Source organism: Mastigoproctus giganteus, chromosome 1 (assembly GCF_048544385.1).
Source record: "Mastigoproctus giganteus isolate SK-2022 chromosome 1, ASM4854438v1, whole genome shotgun sequence".
NCBI lineage: Eukaryota > Metazoa > Arthropoda > Arachnida > Uropygi > Thelyphonidae > Mastigoproctus > Mastigoproctus giganteus.
The window spans coordinates 172388433-172407554 of NC_143575.1; the positions used below are offsets into that span (position 1 = coordinate 172388433).

At 36.5% G+C, this 19122-nt stretch overlaps 1 protein-coding gene across 1 annotated transcript in view; it reads left to right on the plus strand.

Annotated features, from left to right (window-relative positions):
* Positions 1–19122, plus strand: part of LOC150091264 (TBC1 domain family member 2B-like) — a 175453-nt gene that overhangs the window by 152233 nt on the left and 4098 nt on the right. Inside the window, exons 19-20 of the mRNA XM_090389863.1 lie at positions 2032–2208; positions 17826–17960. Coding sequence (XP_090245989.1) covers positions 2032–2208; positions 17826–17960 — 312 coding nt within the window. The remainder of the gene's footprint in view (positions 1–2031; positions 2209–17825; positions 17961–19122) is intronic.

Genomic DNA, 19122 nt, shown 5'->3' on the forward strand with positions numbered 1-19122 from the left:
ATTCATGCCCAAACCCACAATCACACTCCTTTAATTGACTCCGCTATCACCATTATAAGACTTAAAACCAGCCACAAAATTCTTCAATATGAAGCCCTCATTATCGAATGGTTTCGACACAACACTAATCTCAACATCCTAAATGCAAAACTTCCCCTTCACCTTTCCTTGGCTTGGAATCTCTCACATCTGAGATTCCCACATGTCCCAAAGAGTATCACGAGAGTATAGAAAATTCCTTAAAATACAGCACGCGTTACTTCTCATTTAACACTGCCAACTGAAGACGTTATAACTTAACGAAAGTCTGTCGTCATGACTATTGGCAATATCAATTCTTTTATGTTCCAGATTAACTATTTTCTACTTTATGACAACCAGGGACGAAGTAGTCCACTTCTGCTTCCTTGCGCTTATTTTAAAATTCCGTTAAATTAAATCTCATCCCACCTTAATGCATTAACTTAACCATTCCACCTTATATTTAGCCATCAGTCTTTTCATAAAACTATTGCAGATTATATTCAAGGTGAGTACCACACTTTAAGCATTCCGCTATTTTTATATTTAATCCATTTACTGTGAAATGGTGAAGGATGCTTGTCAAACAACATCACATTCTGTGTTCATTCTATCACACCTTGTGTGCAGCTGCCTTCCATCTATTTTTGTGGAGACAGATTGTTCACAGACCATTAAATTCTGTACTATCTTTTTCCACCCTTGTTCATATGTTCTTTGAAATCTGGACTACTGATCAGACATTTTTGTTGCCAAGTGTACATTGTTAGCTACTGGTGCATTTGATGATGACATCTGGTGTTTCAACATTACCTTCAAGACAGTTCCTCATTACAGATGAATGAGTCTGTCAGAGGTGCTCTGCCAACTGAGCTCCAAAAATTACATGCCATGTGAAGTTACAGAGGTCTGCTTGTGTAGCCATGCTTGCGTGATGCAGGGTTTGTGGCACAGTTTCCTTTTATATTCCTGACCAGAGTACTGTTGAGAAATGATTTATGTGTTGTGCTCTCCTTTAAAATATTAATTTAATAGAATATTATTATAGGACTTTTAACCAAGCATTTCTCTTATTCTGTCCACCACCTGTATAAATTAAAATCTCCATTACAGACATTTGTAAGAGGTTACATAGTGTGAATTTTTACCAAAAAAAAAAAAGTAAAATTCTAAATCATTCAAAAGACTGGATAATATTGTAAATGTAAGCTGATCTGTCCCTTTACTTCATTAGAAAATTAAATCTTGTCTCAACCATCTAACAGACATGTCAGAAAAAATTGCATTCGTGTATGCTCTTCACCAATCAGTTTTTTTTTGGGGGTTGGGGGGGAAATATAAAAAAAATAAAAGGAACTTGTTTAAAATTTTATTCTTAATTTTCACACTATGTTGAATAATAAGAACAAATAATAATAAGTTTAATAACGGCAGTCTTGTTATTGAAAAAATTATATTTCCTGACTACTTTATGTTCAAAACTAAGAAGTGAAGGGGGCAAATAAAATTTAAATCAAAACTACATGTGTGTGATGCACTTTTTTGCTTGTACAGTGCTGTAAAGTTTTTTACAGCTGCAGTATTTCTCCAATTAAAAGCAAACATCACTCTTGAAGAATGCTAAAATCATGCTCACATAATTTAAATAGATAGTTTAATTCTTTATTTTTTTTATTTTTATTTTTTTTTTGTTACTGGGATACACCAGTACATCTGCTAGATCGTTAATATTGGAAATTGAAAGACTAACATTTATTCATGCCACAATTTCATTACATGTTGGTTTCCTTTATGCCAAGTCAGTTTGGTCAATGATTCATGAATCACAACTCCTGTACCACTTGAAAAGGTGTTAACTTTGCCCTAAAAGTTTTGTGCAATTTAACTTATCACATAGATCGTACGTATAGCTTAGCTTAATCACATAGGTAATCCGTTTTATTTATACAGGATTCATTGAAAATCATTGTCTTGACTAATTCTTATTTTTCTTGTTTTTCTTTATATTAGAGGGTTTTAAAAGATTTGATGAGTGATAAACTCCCTCGTCTTCACTCCCATCTTGAACAGCAGAAAGTGGATCTGTCCCTTTTTACTTTTAGTTGGTTCCTCACTGTATTTATTGACAATATACCTGTAGAAACCTACCTTCGTATTTGGGATGCATTTCTTTATGAAGGAAGTAAGGTAAGTCGTGCATTTTAATCACTTTATCCTAGTTATAATCTGTATATAGTTGTTGGAGGCAGAGGCTGATTCATCGAGCGTGTTACAGGCTCTGGTATCGGTGAGTTTTAACCCTCATCCAATCCTGTCCAGGATCCAGCAGATTCTTTTTTCTCTCGTGAAATTAGAATTCGATATTCGCTTTTGCTGGATCCCAAGCCACATTGGGATCCGGGGAAATGAATCGGCTGATGCCGCTGCTAAATCAGCCTTTTCCCTAGATAATCATTGCCTGTCAGTCCCCTATACAGACTACAGGCAAATAATACGTTCTAAATTACTTTCCCAATGGCAAGATTCTTGGCACGGACAGGCCACAAATAAACTACATCACATTAAGCCTGTAATTACGCAATGGCAGTCAAGTCTACGCAGGGTCCGAAGAGAGGAAGTTGTTCTTGCTCGGCTCTGCATAGGTCATAGCCATCTAACCTTTGGTCTTGGCGCATTATAGTCAAAGCTGCTAATGCGCCAATAAAACCTAAATAAATCAAATCAAAAAGCCATCTAACCGATTCCTACTTGCTGAGGGCGGATGACCCACCTATGTGTGAGATGTGTAACATTATTTTAACCGTCCGTCATATTTTAATAGAATGTCCTGTTTTTATAGAAGCACGACGCTTGTGTTTTACCGCTTTTAATAATTTGACTGAGCCGTTTACACTCAGTCAGATAATAGGTGACAGAGACAATATGTCCAACATCTTTAACTTTTTACAATCTTTTAATTTTTATACAAAGATCTAAGTTTTATACTTTTTATGCTTTTAATTTGTACCTTTTTTACATAAAAATTAATTGCTTGACATGGTAGCCTTGGCTACCAAAATGTTTAGTAGCATTTTAAATTTGACTTGGCGCATTATGGCCTTAGTTGCCAGTGCTCCATAAAAAATCAAATCAAATCAAGGCAGAGGCTTAACGTACATGTAGTGAACTAGGAATATGCATTGGACTCCTAAAATCCCCAGACATTCTTATATCAAACTGATGAAAGAGCACAAAGAGAAGTGCAGAATGCACCATTCCTCATGTTTTCAGAAGAAGTCCCATTCTGTTTAAAAAATGTTTTAAATGAAACTTTAAAAAATTGCCACAAGTGGTTTTCCCCAGCATCATATTGATATTCATGTTTCCTATAATCACATTCTCAACAATTTATTGTGACCTTTTCCTAAGCCACAAAGTTGAAATTATACTTTTCTTTGAGACTGGCCCAAATGGGTTGCAACAAAGTTTCCTTTGGTGGTCTAACAAAGGGTCACAAATCTGTGACCTCAAAATTCAATTTTGTACTCAAGCTTCACAGGAGTTTAGCTATGCTAAGTGGTTTGAGGGCTTATGCTTACTGGAATTTATCATAGATTACAAGAGAAGGGGCACCAGAGCTATTGCAGCTAGCTCTGGTAATAAGCAATAAAAAACAAGTAGAGCTTGATTCTTATTTCATGTGGTCTAGGATGCCATTGAAATGTCACTTAGTATAAGATTAGAATATACCCCTGTAATCAAAACACAGTGAGTGAATTGCCATATGCAGTGTCTTCCTAGCATACTAATGGGTTCATTTCAGAAAGATTTTAATTTCATTTGGTAAATTTCAGGTAATACAAATAGCTGTGCCTATTTGGCAGCTGGTAGTAAAGCAGAATTACACAAAAATGCTAAACTTATAAAATCTATACATGGGAATATCCAGAGTTAGAATAGGTGTTACTCATTTTCAATAATTGTGAATTTATAGAGATCATTAAAAGAATTTCCTTTGCACATATAAAATCAAAGATAAATGAACTGAAAATAACATGCTAAACATAGAAACTCAATAATTTGCAGGTAAGAGGCTTTTTAAGATAAATTATCAACTAAAAATATGTCTCATCCCTGTATCATTATGATGTTTTAAATGTATATCTCCTATGTGTAATAACAAGCTTTGGCAGTTTATAGAATGGTTCCTACTCTTTCTCATAATTAATCTTGATTTTTGTCGCTGATAAAAGCTGCGATAACTGAGTGCAAAAAGCTGAGTGATAGTTTTTTAAGCATAGGCTTAAAAAATCATCACTCAGCTTTTTTCCTGCTGTATTCATGTTTCCTCCACAAGGGTTCCTTTTACTTTTTATGCTCAGTTTTAATTTTTATTCTGACTACATCCCATTCTGAAGAGTAATCATTAATTAAGTAAACATATATAAATGCAAAAAAGAGAAGAATAAACCAGATTGGACCCTTATGCAATGGACGTGGGATAGTATTAGATACCCCAGCTGAAGTTGCAGATGAACTCAACAGTTACTTTACATCGATATTTACAGAAGAAAAACCCTTTATGTCAATGAGAAATTATGGGAGTGAAGTTGAAAAAAATGTAATTAATAATGTTGAAATTTCACACATTTATTTAATAAAAAAACTTTCTAGCCTACAGGCCAGTAAAGCTCCTGGGGCTGATGGCATATACCCTATAATCTTAAGGGAGGAGGCAAGTGAGTACATTGAATCATTGGGGCCCAATTATGCGAGCATCACTGAACTCCGAAGTGATTCCGTTGGATTGGAAAAGTGCCAATGTATCTCCAATATATAAGGGTGGTTCTAAGAGTGGTTCTAACTTCAGCAGTAGGGAAAATCGTGGAGACTATGAACAAAGTTGGAATTCAGGAACATTTAGATAGAAATGGAATTCTGAAGGATACTCAGCATGGTTTTGTAAAGGGAAAATCATGTTTAACTAATCTGGTTAGCTATTTTGACAGGGTCACTCAAGAGCTGGACTTTGGGAATAATTTTGACATTGTTTATTTGGATTTCAGCAAAGCATTTGACTCAGTCCCACATGAGTGGTTACTTTATAAGCTGGAACAGGTTGGAATCATAGGGAAACTCCTGTGATGGACAGCTGGGTGGCTTCGGGGCAGGAGGCAGAGGGCTGTGATAAATGGTTATTCCTCAAATTGGGTTGCTGTAAGAAGTGGGGTTCCCCAACGATCAGTATTAGGACCATTGTTGTTTTTGATTTTCATAAATGACATCGATGAAGGGATAGGGGGCATGATGTCTAAATTTGCAGATGGTGTAAAGATTGCTAGAGTAGCTAATGATTGCTGCCAAGCAGAGCTTCTTCAGAATGACCTAGATAGACTTCAGGGATGATCAGAAAAATGGCAGGTATGCTTTAATCCAGAAAAGTGTAACGTATTGTGCCTGGGAAACAGTAACCCCAAAATAACTTATACACTTGGCAGAGTTAAACTAAAGCCGGTAGTGGAGGAAACAATTTGGGTGTTACGATACAGTCAGACTTTAAGTTCTCCGAGCATTGTAGACAGGTTGCAAGGAAGGCCCATGGTGTCCTATCAATGATGTATCAAACAATTGCTAGTAGAGATAAGGACGTCATAATTCCATTGTATAAGGCTATTGTTAGACCACACTTGGAATACTGTGTTCAGGTATGGAGATTGCACCTAAAGAAAGACATTGTTCTTCTTGAAAGGGTCAAGAGACGGGTAACTCACCTGGTGAGATCAGCAAAAGGGTGCCCATATGAGGAGAGACTTTGAATATGTGGGTTGCAGAGCTTGGAAACCAGGCACCTTAGAGGAGACTTGAATGAGGTGTTTAAAGCTCTGAGAGGCATAAGCAAAACGAATGAGGATGAAATTTTCACGGTTATAAATGATTCTAGAACTAGGGGCCATAATTTCAAGTTATGGAGATGTTTAGACTGGATTGCAGGAAGTTTTATTTGAGCCAGAGAGTTATAAATTACTGGAATAAGTTACCTACATGGGTGGTTGAGGCTGACAGTCTGGGGAAATTGAAAGGTCAGCTGGATAATTACCTACGGGAGGAGGGAAACACTTAGGTTGTCCATTTCCTTTTCTCTTATTTATTAAATATCACTATTTTATTTTTTTTGTTATTTTATTATTATTTATTTAATTTTTTTTTTTTTTTGGCTAGTGCAGCATAAGCAATAGGCTTCCTTGCACCATGTGGCCATTGCTAATACTAATACCAAATACTATTACAACCTTTACCTTTTGTCATGTAACCATCCCATGATCCAACTGTGGATTGCACCTATGATCCCAGTATGTTCCAACTTATATAATAATTTCTTCCTCTCTTGCAAGACTGGTGAAAATGCTTTGTCTGAATAAACAATGTCATTATTTCCAGTATCCAACTTGTGAATGACACTGACATAATAGTTAATTACATTAGTTAAACAAGATTTTCCTTCTACAAAGCTATGTAGTATTCCCTTGAGCAAATCATTTCTATTCTGATGAACTATATTGAATTCTTCTTAATCATTCCCTCCATGATTTTCTCTACCACTGAAGTCAGACTGCCATCAGCAGTTATCAATTTCATTCTTGGAATCACCCCACAAATCTAAGGAAGTCCTCTTTAATGATTTTATGCATTTCTTTGACACTTCTTCAAAATAATTTGGTATGTTAGCAGGCCCGCGGTTTACTTACCTTTTACACGCCACAGTTTTACTAGTAAACAGTGGTCTGTAATTCTGGTTCCACTGATTTTAGAGTGGTTGGGTTGTTCACCAACACAACTTATCCTCACTTGAAAATTCATCTTTCAAGATCAATGCAAGCTGTCTTATAGTGTCAACTACATCAACACGGTTTTTAATGACTATTCTGCATTATTATGTAAGATTCTATCTCTTCCAATACTTTTATTTGCTTTAAGATACCATACCGCACAAGTTGTGTAGGAAGGTGCATTAAGGTGGGAAATTGATGCGTTCACCCAAAGATCCATTACATTTCAATGAATATACTTTGTAAATTTTTAAAAACTTGAAGATTGTTTGATCAATCTTACACCCACATGACTTATTTTAAGATTACAATTTTAAACATTAACATTAAAAGTTACATATTGTGAGTGATATTTTAAAATTTTCTGTAAAAATAAAAATAAAAAATTGCTGTGCATGCAGCCCAACATCTTTCTTCATCTGGAATTTGAAGAAAGATGTTGCAATCGTGAAAGGTACAGACACAAGTTTTAACTTCAGAAGAGGGGACTTTGAGAGTTTAAGGTGCTGTGAGGCATCTGTGAATTGGGCAGATTGCCGAGGGATGGCGAATACATTTGAATTAAGGAATACTTTTAAAGTAAAACTCACAGAATCCATGATGCATATATACCTTTAAAGAAACATTTTAGCATTAGCATTAGTAGAGGCATTTGATGCAAGAAAGCAAGCTTATGCAGCATCAGCCAAAAAAATAAATAAATAATAATAATAAATAAATAAATAAATAAATAAAAAATAACCACTTCCACTTCACCCCTCTGTTTGTTCGAAATACCTGTCCAGCTGAGCCTTAAACTTATTTAGGCTATCAACTTCCACGACAAGGGATGGAAGTCTGTTCCACCAACCAACCACCCGCTGGCTAAAGGCAAATTTCCTCACATCTATCCTACATCTGTCTTTCCTCAATTTGAATTTATGCCCTCTCAGGTGGTTATTCTGAGCAAGAGGAAGAATCCCATCAGCATTGAGCATGCTCAATGCTGATGGGATTCTTCATCAATATCATTTATAAATACAGAAAACAATAATGGACCCAATACTGAACCCTGAGGGACTCCACTAATAACATTAGTCCACGATGAGCAGTGTCCATTGATTACCACTCTCTGTCTTCTCCCCCTCAACCACTCCTTTATCCATAGCAGCAATTTGCCTCCAGTGTCACACTGCTCCAATTTGTGCAGCAGTCTTCCATGTGCAACAGTATCAAAAGCCTTTCTAAGATCCAAGTATATAATATCAAAGTTATTCCCTGCATCCAGTTCTTTTGTGACTGTATCATAGTATCCAATCAAATTGGTCAGGCAAGACTTCCCCTTAACAAAACCATGCTGTGTCCGAGCTATAACTGAAGTCTTGTCTAGATGATCCTGCAGTGCTTCTTTAACCAGTGCCTCCATTAATTTTCCTGAAACAGAAGTTAAACTCACAGGTCTATAGTTACTTGTGTCAACCTTTGATCCTCCTTTGTGAATTGGGGTCACATTTGCACATCTCCAGTCCATGGGTACTTCCCCTGAGTCCAAGGAAGCTCTCATAATTATGGCTAAGGGTTTGCTTACTTCCTTTGCTGCCTCCTTTAATATAACTGGATAGATCCCATCCACCCCAGGTGCCTTTCTTGTGTTTATCTTCAACAATTTCTCCTCCACTTTACTCTCAGTTATTACAAGATTCTCTAGCTTACTGCCAGAGTTGAATACACCTCTGGCATTCCCCTCGCTGAATAACTCCTCATGTGTGAATATCGATGCAAAATATTCATTTAGTTTGTTAGCAACCTGAGCAGGATCATCAACAGTTGACCCATCAATATCAAGTGGACCAATCTGATTCATCCCCTTCCTTCTAGAGTTTAAATAAGTAAAGAACTCTTTGCTGTTTTTCTTTGCATCCCTTGCCAAAGATTTCTCGTAATCTGCCTTCGCCTGCCTAACCTCCTTTGTAACTTGGTTACAGATCAACTTGTATCTATCATAGGCTTCTGTATCACGTGTTAATTTGTATATATCCCATGCATTTTTCTTCTCTGCCATATGTCTCATTAGTTCATCTGACATCCATTTAGGCCTAAACCCTGAACAATATTTCTTAGTTGGTATGTAAAGCCTAGTAGCTTTCAAGATAAGTTCTTTGAATGCTTCCCATTTTGAATTTGCTGTTGGTAACATCATCAGTTGGTCCCACTGTATAGAATTTAAATACTGTCTCAGTCCATCGTAGTCGCCTTTACGAAAGCAATAACCCTTCCCTTTACCCCTAATGGTAGTTACCTCTTTGAGTAAATCCCACTTCAGCACACTGTGATCACTGCCACCTAGTCGTTCATTTATCTGCAGATTCTTAATTCATGAAGAATCACTACTGATAATCAAATCAAGAGTATTACTCCCTCTAGTTGCCTCCCGAACATGTTGATGTAGAAAGCAATCATCCAATATATCCACAAAAGCCTTGCTAGTGTGTGAGTGACCAGCCCCCAAATTCCAGTCAATATCTGGGAAATTAAAATCCCCCATTATAAGGCTCTCTGATTTACTGGCCCACTCTATTTTCCTGTACAGTTTCTTATTATACTCATCAGAGTCATTAGGCCTATAGCACGCTCCTACTCTCAATTTTGATCTCCCAATGCTTATGTCACACCAAACTGACTCAACACTGCACTGTCCAGCGATGTTGACTGGCTTCACTTCCTTGGATTTTATGCATTTCGTAACTAATAGCATAACCCCTCCTCCCTTCCTATCCTGTCTATCCTTTCTGTAGACATTGTACTCCCCAAATTGCAGTTCTGCATCCCTTATATCTGTGTGACACCACGTCTCTGAAATCCCAACAATATCTGCCTTTGATGTTTTGAGCAATACCTCAAATTCATAAAATTTATTTACTAAACTCCTAGCATTGGTGTACACGCAAGTATACATGCACCTGTTCTTTTTCTTAGCTACCCTAACACAACCTATGTGTTTACTTGTACCCCAATGACTCCCAGCAGTGTCTGAAATATCCTGCATCTTATTTTCCAGGTTGCTGCTCATTCCAATAGAAGCAGTGCAAGAATCACTTTCACCTCTGCCAGTGGCTACTGTTAATCTATTAGTCCTTGTATCCCCCCAATCTAGCAGTTTTCCGACCCACGTAACACTGCCTCGATAGCATCAGCAAACATTCTTGCACCCTTTCTATTTAAGTGTATCCCATCCCTGTAGAAGCAGTCTCTCCTGTTAACAAGCACAGGCCAGGCTGAAAAAATTTCTACCCCTTTAGCCTTGCACAGTCTTTCCCGGGCCGAATTGATCGACAGGGCTCTCATCCTATACTCCCTCCTATCGTGTCTGGGCAGAATTGCAGACACTTTCAAATTCAACCCTAATTCACGGTTTTTTTTCAACAGTGACCTGTACTTGTTAAGTAATCCCGCCGGTCTCCTACTCTTAATATCGTTAGTGCCAACGTGTACAACAATATCACCTTTTGTGCCCTCAAAAGATGACATCCGCTCTACAACGTCATCAACCTTTGCCTCTGGCAGACATACCCTGGTCCTGTTCCACCTATCATTTTTACAAAGCATGTTCCCCGTTTCCCTGACAATAGTCATCAACAACTACTACTAACATTGCAGGGGGGATGATGCCAAATTGGACAATGGCAGAGCTAGCTGGTCAAATAGAGCATAAAAAGATAAGCATGAGAGAGTTACAGAGCGATGAAAAGTACTGAAGCCTATAACAGGTACAAGTTGATCTGTAATAGTACCACAAATAAGGTCAGGGAGACCAAGGCTGCATACGAGAAAGCATTGGCTAAGGGAGCAAAGATTGGGAACAAGGAATTTTTCATGTATGTCAATACAAGGAAGAAAAAAGCAAATGAGATGGACCCTTGTACACTGGGTGTGGGAAAATCTTAGACAACCCAGCTGATGTTGCAGATGAATTGAACAGGTATTTGCATCTGCCTTTACTGACAAAAGACCCTTCATGCTGAGAAGAGGCTGAGCCATATGAAATTAGTGATGTCGTAATTACAGAATTGTTTATTAGAAAAATCTTTGAGCATAAAGGCAAGTAAGGCTCCCAGAGTTGATGGCATATACCCTGTAGTTTTGAGGGAGAGTGAAAAGGAGTATATTGAACCATTGAGGTTAATTATGAGGGCATCTTTGGACTCCGGTGAGATTCCTTTGGATTAGAGAAGCACCAATGTATCGCCAATACATAAAAGCAGTTCTAGGAGTGAAGTTGGTAACTACAGACTGGCTAGTCTGACTATATGGCACTGAAGGACACACAACATGGCATTGTTAAGGTTAAATTATGCTTAATTGACTTAGTAGGCTATTTTGACACAAGTTACTCATGAGCTGGATTTAGGGAATAATTTTGATATAGTTTATTTGGATTTTAGCAAAGCATTTGACTCAGTCCGTCATGAGAGGTTACTATATAAGCTTGAACAGGTTGAGATTACTTGTAAGTGGGGTCCCTCAAGCATTAGTTATTGGACCACTGTTGTTTCTCAATTTCATAAATGACAACCACGAAGGGATAGAAGGCATGATGTCAAAATTTGCAGATGACGTAAAGATTGGGAGAGTCGTTAATGATCAGTGCAAAGTAGCACTCCTTCAGGATGACTTGAACAGACTTCATAGATGGTCAGAGGAGTGGCAGCTATGTTTTAATGCTGCTAAATGCAAGGACTTACACTTGGAGCATAGCAACCCCCAAATAAATTATACAGTTGGTGTGGTTGAATTAAAAACAGTAGAAGAGGAAAGGGATCTGATAGTTAGAATTTGGGCAGATATGAAATTTTTGAACAGTGTAAACAGGCAGCCAGGAAAGCCAATGGTGCCCTATTAATAATTTATCGAACACTGTGCTGTAGAGGTCATAATCCCACTGTATAAGGCCACAATTTTAAGACCACATTTGGAATACTGTGTTCAAATATGGAGATGTCATCTGAAAAAAGACATTGAGCTTTTGAAAGGGTCCAAAAACGGGCAACTCAAATGGTGAGATTGACAGAAGGATGACCATATGAAGAAAAACTCCGATTATGTGGGCTACAAAGCTTGGCAACCAGGTGCCTCAGAGGTGACCTGATTGAAGTTTATAAGGCTCTGAAAGGGATTAGTAAAATGAATGAAGGTGGAATTATCACTGTTCTAAAGAATTCCAGAACTAGGGGTCATGAATTAAAATTACAGGGCTTGAGGTTTAGATTAGATCTGTGTTTCTCAACCTTTTTTTAATTTTCATCCCCATGAAATTTTAAACAAGAAAATACTTTATACTTAACTCTTTTCAATGTGGAATCCCTGAGCCTGATGCTCTTAGGCTCAGGGATTCCACAGCTTTTTGAACTTTGAAATTTAACCACATCATACTGAACATTGAACTTTTAGCTAAAAGTTCAATATTCAGTATGATGTAGTAGTAGTAGTGGCAGAATGTGATGCAAGAAAGAAAGTGTATGAGCTTATGCAGCATCAGCCAAAAAAAAAAAAAAAAAAAAAAAAATCACGCCATTCCCTCCAAATGCCTGTCCAGTTCCTCCTTAAATTTATTTAACCTATCAACTTCCACAACGACAGATGGAAGTTTGTTCCAGCAATTAACCACCCGCTGGCTAAAGGCAAATTTCCGCACATCTATTCTACATCTGTCTTTTCTTAATTTGAATTTATGCCCATAATCTGAACAAGTGGAAGGATCCCATCAGAATTCAGTGTGCTCAACCAATTCAAGGCCTTATACACCTCAATCAGATCACCGTGCAGATGCCTAGTCTCCAGCCACTGCAATTTGCAGAATTTAAGTCTCTCTCTTGGTAAGAGGATCCCTTCATTCCCCTCACCAATCTTGTTGCCCTTCTCTGTACACACTCAAACACATCTACATCCTTCCTAAAATGAGGCCTCCAGACCTGTACGCAGAACTCAAGGTGTGGCCTGACCATTGCCTTACTTATACAGAGGGACAATCACTTCCTTTTCCCTGCTAGCAAAATTCCTATATATCATTGACAAAACCCCATGACCTGCCCTGGCAGCCTGTCTGCATTGCTCAGAAAACTTCATATCTGACTGCACAATTACTCCCAGGTCTTTTTCATTTTTTACCACTTTAAGTGTAGTACCACACAGTTGGTACGTTTCTCTGGGGTTACTTCGACCCATATGCAGTACTTTGTATTTGTCAAGGTTAAACTTCAGTTGCCACTGCTTATCCCATCTGCCCAAATTTTCTAGATCCTGTTGCAGTAGCACACTGCCATTACTGTCATTAACAACGGGATACATTTGCACATCTCCAGTCCGTGGGGACCTCCCCTGAGTCCAAGGATGCTCTCATAATTATGGCTAAGAGTTTGCTTAGTATGTTTAATTCTAATGTCATATAAGAATTTCTAATGTTTAATTCTAATGTCTTTTAAGATGTTTAATGTCTCTAAAGATGTTTAATTCTAATGTCTTTCATTTGTTAATATTTTATTTACTGAACTAAAACCACTTTCAACCATATAAGACATTGGAAAACAAAGAAGTACTTTGGCCATTTCAGACCACATTGTTGGATAAAGAAGTTTAGTTGTTTTTATCTCCACAACTCAGCAATTCCACCTTTTTTGAATTTTTATTTACATTCTTCGTTACATTTTAATTCAATTAGTTCTTGAATTTCCTCAATAGCAGACCTGGCATCACATCCAATTGGATTTAATATCCATGGCTTCACTTCAAAAGAAAATAAATCTGAAAATCTATTTTTCATTTTACCTTTTAAAGAACACAAATGATCTGAATAATTCTTAAGATCTATTCTCAGCAATAGATTCATTGATTTCATCTAACTCTTGCATACTATGAAATTGTTTTCTCATTAAATTGCTTTCAAATATTTCCAGTTTTTCAGTGAAGGCTTTTAATACGTGCTTGCAGTCTATCACTAATTAATTCCCCTTGAAGTTGAAGTGATACTTCATTAAGTTTTTCAAAAAATCCAAGCCATATAATATATGTTGTTTTTGTGTTTGCTGATTTCCTTTGCTAAATCTGTCTCCTTTGCTTTCTAAAAACTAATTATCTTATCAAAAAGGTTTACAAATCTTGTTAGATAGTTTCCTTCAGAAAGCCATCTGATTTCTGTATGTAAAAGAAGCCTCACATGCTATTTGCAATGTGACTTTATTTTATTGATGGTTTTAATAAATATACTGAGAAATTGTTAAAGAACTGGACTAATATTTAGTGGAGTACCCCAGGGTTTGGTGTTGGGCCCACTGTTGTTTTGTATATTTATCAATGATATCGATGAAGGTGTATCATGCTTAATGTCGAAGTTTGCAGATGATACAAAGGTTGGCGGGGTTGTTAATGACAGTAATGGCAATGTGCTACTGCAAAAGGATCTAGAAAATTTGGGCAGATGGCCTGAGAAGTGGCTGCTGAAGTTTAACGTTGACAAATGCAAAGTACTGCATATGGGTAGAAATAACCCCAGAGAAACGTACCAACTGTGTGATATTACACTTAGAGTGATAGAAAATTAAAAAGATCTGGGAGTAATTGTGCAGTCAGATATAAAGTTTACTGAGCAATACAGACAGGCAACCACAGCCAAGTCAAGGGTATTGTCAATGATATACAGGAATTTTGCTAGTAGGGAATTAGCAAAAGGTGGTGATTATCCCTTTGTATAAGGCAATGGTCAGGTCATGTCTTGAGTACTGCGTTCAGGTCTGGAGGCCTCATTTTAGCAAGGATGTAGAGTTGCTTGAGCACGTACAGAGAAGGGCAATAAGATTGGTGAGGGGAATGAAGGGGCCCTCTTACTAAGAAAGGCTTAAGTTCTGCAAATTGCAGCGGCTGGAGACTAAGCACCTGCGAGGTGTATAAGGCCTTGAATGGGTTGAGCACACGGAATTCTGATGGGATTCTTCCGTTTGCTCAGATTAAGATCAAATTGAGGAAAGACAGTTGTAGAATAGATGTGTGGAAATTTGCCTTTAGCCAGCAGGTGGTTAATTGCTGGAACAAATTTCCATCTGTTGTTGTGGAAGTTGATAGCTTAAATAAATTCAAGGAAGAACTTGACAAACTTTTAGAGGAAATGGATCTGTGAAATTGTTTTTTTCTTTTTTTTGGCTGATGCCACATAAGCTCATGTGCTTGCTTTCTTGCATCACATGCCTCCATTACCACTACTACTACGTTGGTGCACAATGCAGTGTATTGCAAGAACTTCGGGACATACTTCCTTTAGGTGGGCTATAAAACCCTTATGTCTTCCAACCATGGCGGTAGTACCATCAGTAGCAGAGGATACCAAATTTTCCAATGGTACTTGTGTTTCATCAAACCACGTTTTTACAGCAGCAAAAGTGCATGTTCCAGTACAGTCAGTTTCTATAGATTTTACAAACGACATCTCTTCTTGCAATTTTCAATCATCATTGAAATAACAAATGTATGCCATTAGAAGGGCCTTATTGTCACTAACTATGGATTCATCAATCTGAATAGAAAATTCTCATTTTTAGTTTGTCAATTGGCTGCTCTTCAGCATTAACTGACATCTCATCGATTCGCCTTCGAATTGAATCGTTGCTCAATGGCAATGCATTTAGAATACTGGAAGGATTTTAATGCATCACTGTTGAAATTACAGTCTCTAATGTGGGTCGTATAATAGTCCCAGCAACTGTATGAGCACTACCAGTTAATGCAAGGATTTCTGCAATTTCATAAGACACAATCATTCCAACTTGGTTTTTTGTGTGTTCTTAAATAAGGAAGTAACAGGATGTTACGTTGCTCAAAATTCTGTTTTAAATTTTTAAAATATTCAATATGCTTACCAACTTTATCAGGATGTTTCATTTTTAAGTGATCTAAAAGTCCTGATGGTTTCGTAGCCTCATTTAAAAAAGAACTATTACACATAAGACACATAGGCTGTTTGAGTTGAATGGGCTTTCAATAAAACTATAAGCTAGATATTCATCCAGATACTGTTGACACTTTTTCTTTTCAGCACTTGACATGATTGATGATGGATTGAATAACTACAAAGAATTAAATAATAAAATATAAACTATTTTTATTTAACTCTCACAGCCCGTCTCTCACAAAAGCACTGTGAATCAAAAATAAACAACTTCCACAAGGAAACAATAAATCAATACTAATTGTTGCTTAGAAAGTACAAACAATAGACTGAAACAGTTCCTCATCCCATCCATGCCTCATTTATTGACCAGTGAAACAAAAGGTCACAGCTGTTGGAATGGCGCAAATGCCAAGGATTGTGGAGACATCACCTCTGAAAGCACTTAGGCATTTAATGCCTATGAAAAGCAAAGGTTGTTGAATTAAATCATGCCCACACTGTCTTCCTTTTATCAAAATTTCTCACTCACTCCTAATATACCTATATGTTAAAAATCAGTTACCTCAGGGGAAAAAAACCCAATGAGAGAAATTAAAATATTAAGGAATAAGATATCATTGGGTAGGGCTGAAGTTTGGGCCACTACAAACCATTGTAATACCCATGATTTTTTTGCCCCCTTGGGGGCAGTATCACCCTCGTTGCACATCCTTGTAGGAAGTTTTCTTTTATTATTATTTATTATTATTATTATTATTATTAGCCATATGGTGCAAGGAAGCTTGAGGCTTATGCTGCACCAGCCAAAAAAAAATTCCCATGTTACCCTGAGAGAGAGAGAGAGAGAGAGAGAGAGAAGCAGAAAGGAATCACCAAGAAAGAGAAGAATGATGATATCCAGCTCAGGACCCTGGGTGTGCCAAGCCCATACTCACCAGATGTGAGCCAACAAATCATTAATAGCTGGAACCCTCAACTACCTTGCAAGTAGTTGAGGCTGAATTTGTGTTTTCTTATCTACTTGGGTCCCCCCCCCCAAGTGCAACAAAAGTCTATGGCCTTGACCCTGTGTTGTTTATGATTCACATTTTGCTTACATGCCAAGTCTTGTCCTGACAGTGATGGACTCTTATTCAATACCATTATCACCTCTCATCAACTGCTCAGTGCATTAATCATCAATAAGCATACAAGGTTCCACATGCTGCAAAACTAATTGCATGTTCAAATCATCACTTAAAATTCCATGACAGCTTTGATGTAAATGTTTAAAGCTTCTGTAAGTTTATCCACATTCACTGACTGGCTCTGATGCACAAGTTATCTAGCTATTTTAATTTTTTTAGGCATTTAAGCAGTTAAAAGGTCTTTTAGTAGGGTCATCGCGTGTTAAACTTTCTCTTCCCTCTTTGAATTTACACTGGCATTCCAACAAGACAGAGAAATCTGTTTCAGAAACAGATTTCTCTAAGCAAAACTTAATGTTTGCATGATGTTCCAAATTTGACATTATTCACACTTGGAAATCATGAAAACATAAATGTATTCAGATGTACACAACAATGAAATATGTACTGAATGGTTAACAAATTTCTATGAACTTGTAGATGCAGGTTGAAACTTTCAAATTCACTGCAGCAGTATGCAACCAGTCTGGAAACTTCTTGACTGTACTGTGTAGATTGACTACTATTATGAAAACACTGCAAAGAATCTGGAAAGAGGGAGAAGAAAAATTGAATAAATTAAATCACATATAGTTTCTTTTTTAATGAGTTACAAAATATTACATTATTTTGTAATTCACTAAAAAAGAAACTTGTGTAATAACCTTGCATTTTCAATTTAATTCTTTATTATATTTAAGATTTATTACTGTTATTAAGGATTATTATATTTATTATAATATTATTCTAAACAAAAATGAATTGATAAATCCAGATTTCATCATGCATAAAATCATTATAATGAATAGCATTGGACACCTTTGAAAAACTATCACCACAAGTATTTATTGTTCTTTCAACACTTCATCATAAGTCTTTTTTGGAAATAAATGTACAAAAGCAATATTTATATTGCAGGTCCTTTTTCGCTTTGCATTGGCTATTTTTAAGCTGTGTGAACCAGATTTATTATTGCTCAATGATTACATGTCTATAAATCGCTTTCTCCGAGGTATTGCAGAAAGGATGTCCGATATCAAGCGTCTCGCTCAGGTAGGTAATTATTTCTTCTATATATGTATTATTTTATGTATTTTTTATTTTTATTATATATGTAGATTTTAATTGTATGGATTTTTAGAAATTATTTGTTCTTGGGAGTACTAATAAGATATAATCCCCCTTCCTCCCAAAATGATGTTCTTAATTTTACAGACTAATAGAGGGAAGGGGAAGCCTGTTATTGCTGAATGTATGTTAAATAGATTTTTTTTTTCCAGACCTCAGAAAATTAACAATTTAAACAATTACTTTGTATATGTACTGATTAGAAACATTATAGTAAAGTTAACAATAAAAAAACAAGCTTTAAAAAAAAAATAAACTTTATACAGTGTCCAAGCTAAGAAGCCAAATTTGAGAGTAGTGAATCTTTGCAGTCAGACTGCTTACAAAATGTCTGACACATTTTTTTTTTTGAATGCCATATTACTCACAGATGTAAGAAACAGACACACTGGAGTGTAACTTATCTTTTAGTTTTAATTTCTGCACATGTTTTCTCTTTTTATTAGTTTTCTTAGGGGCCATGATCAGAAGTGTATTGCTAAAAAATATAGTACTGGAACGCTCATCGTAAAAAAAAAAATAGTACCGGAATGCTCGTTCTCCAGAAGACTATATGATAACGCCACATCGACTGTACAGTAACTGAATCAGACTTCAGACTCACGGTTCACAGAACAACCAGTTCTAGCATTCAGCTCATGGCGAATCAAAATGCAGAATTTGCACGCGTCACAGTGTATCTCATTCGTTGGATCTCTTTATTTAACACTTTAGTAAGAAACGTTCAAGTTTCATTGCGAAATTTATATTTTTGTTTTTAAATAAATGTTTAAAGAAATCTATTAATTTTAAAGAATACTATTAATATATATTTTTAGTAGCAATGGGTAAAATAGATATTTCTCCCTCCCCTTTGATTATGCCATTGTTTCATAATATTAGGTGTATAAATTTAATGATTTTCTATTATGACATTTCATAATTTCTATTATGAAAAGGTACCGGAATGTTGTTCTGGTGTGTTCCGGCCTGAATACACCACTGTCCATGATGATATAATGCTAATGAACTATAATATTAATGGCTCATAATATAATCATATACTTTAGCGGCACTGTCATGAGTGCCACTAGTCAGTGATGAATTA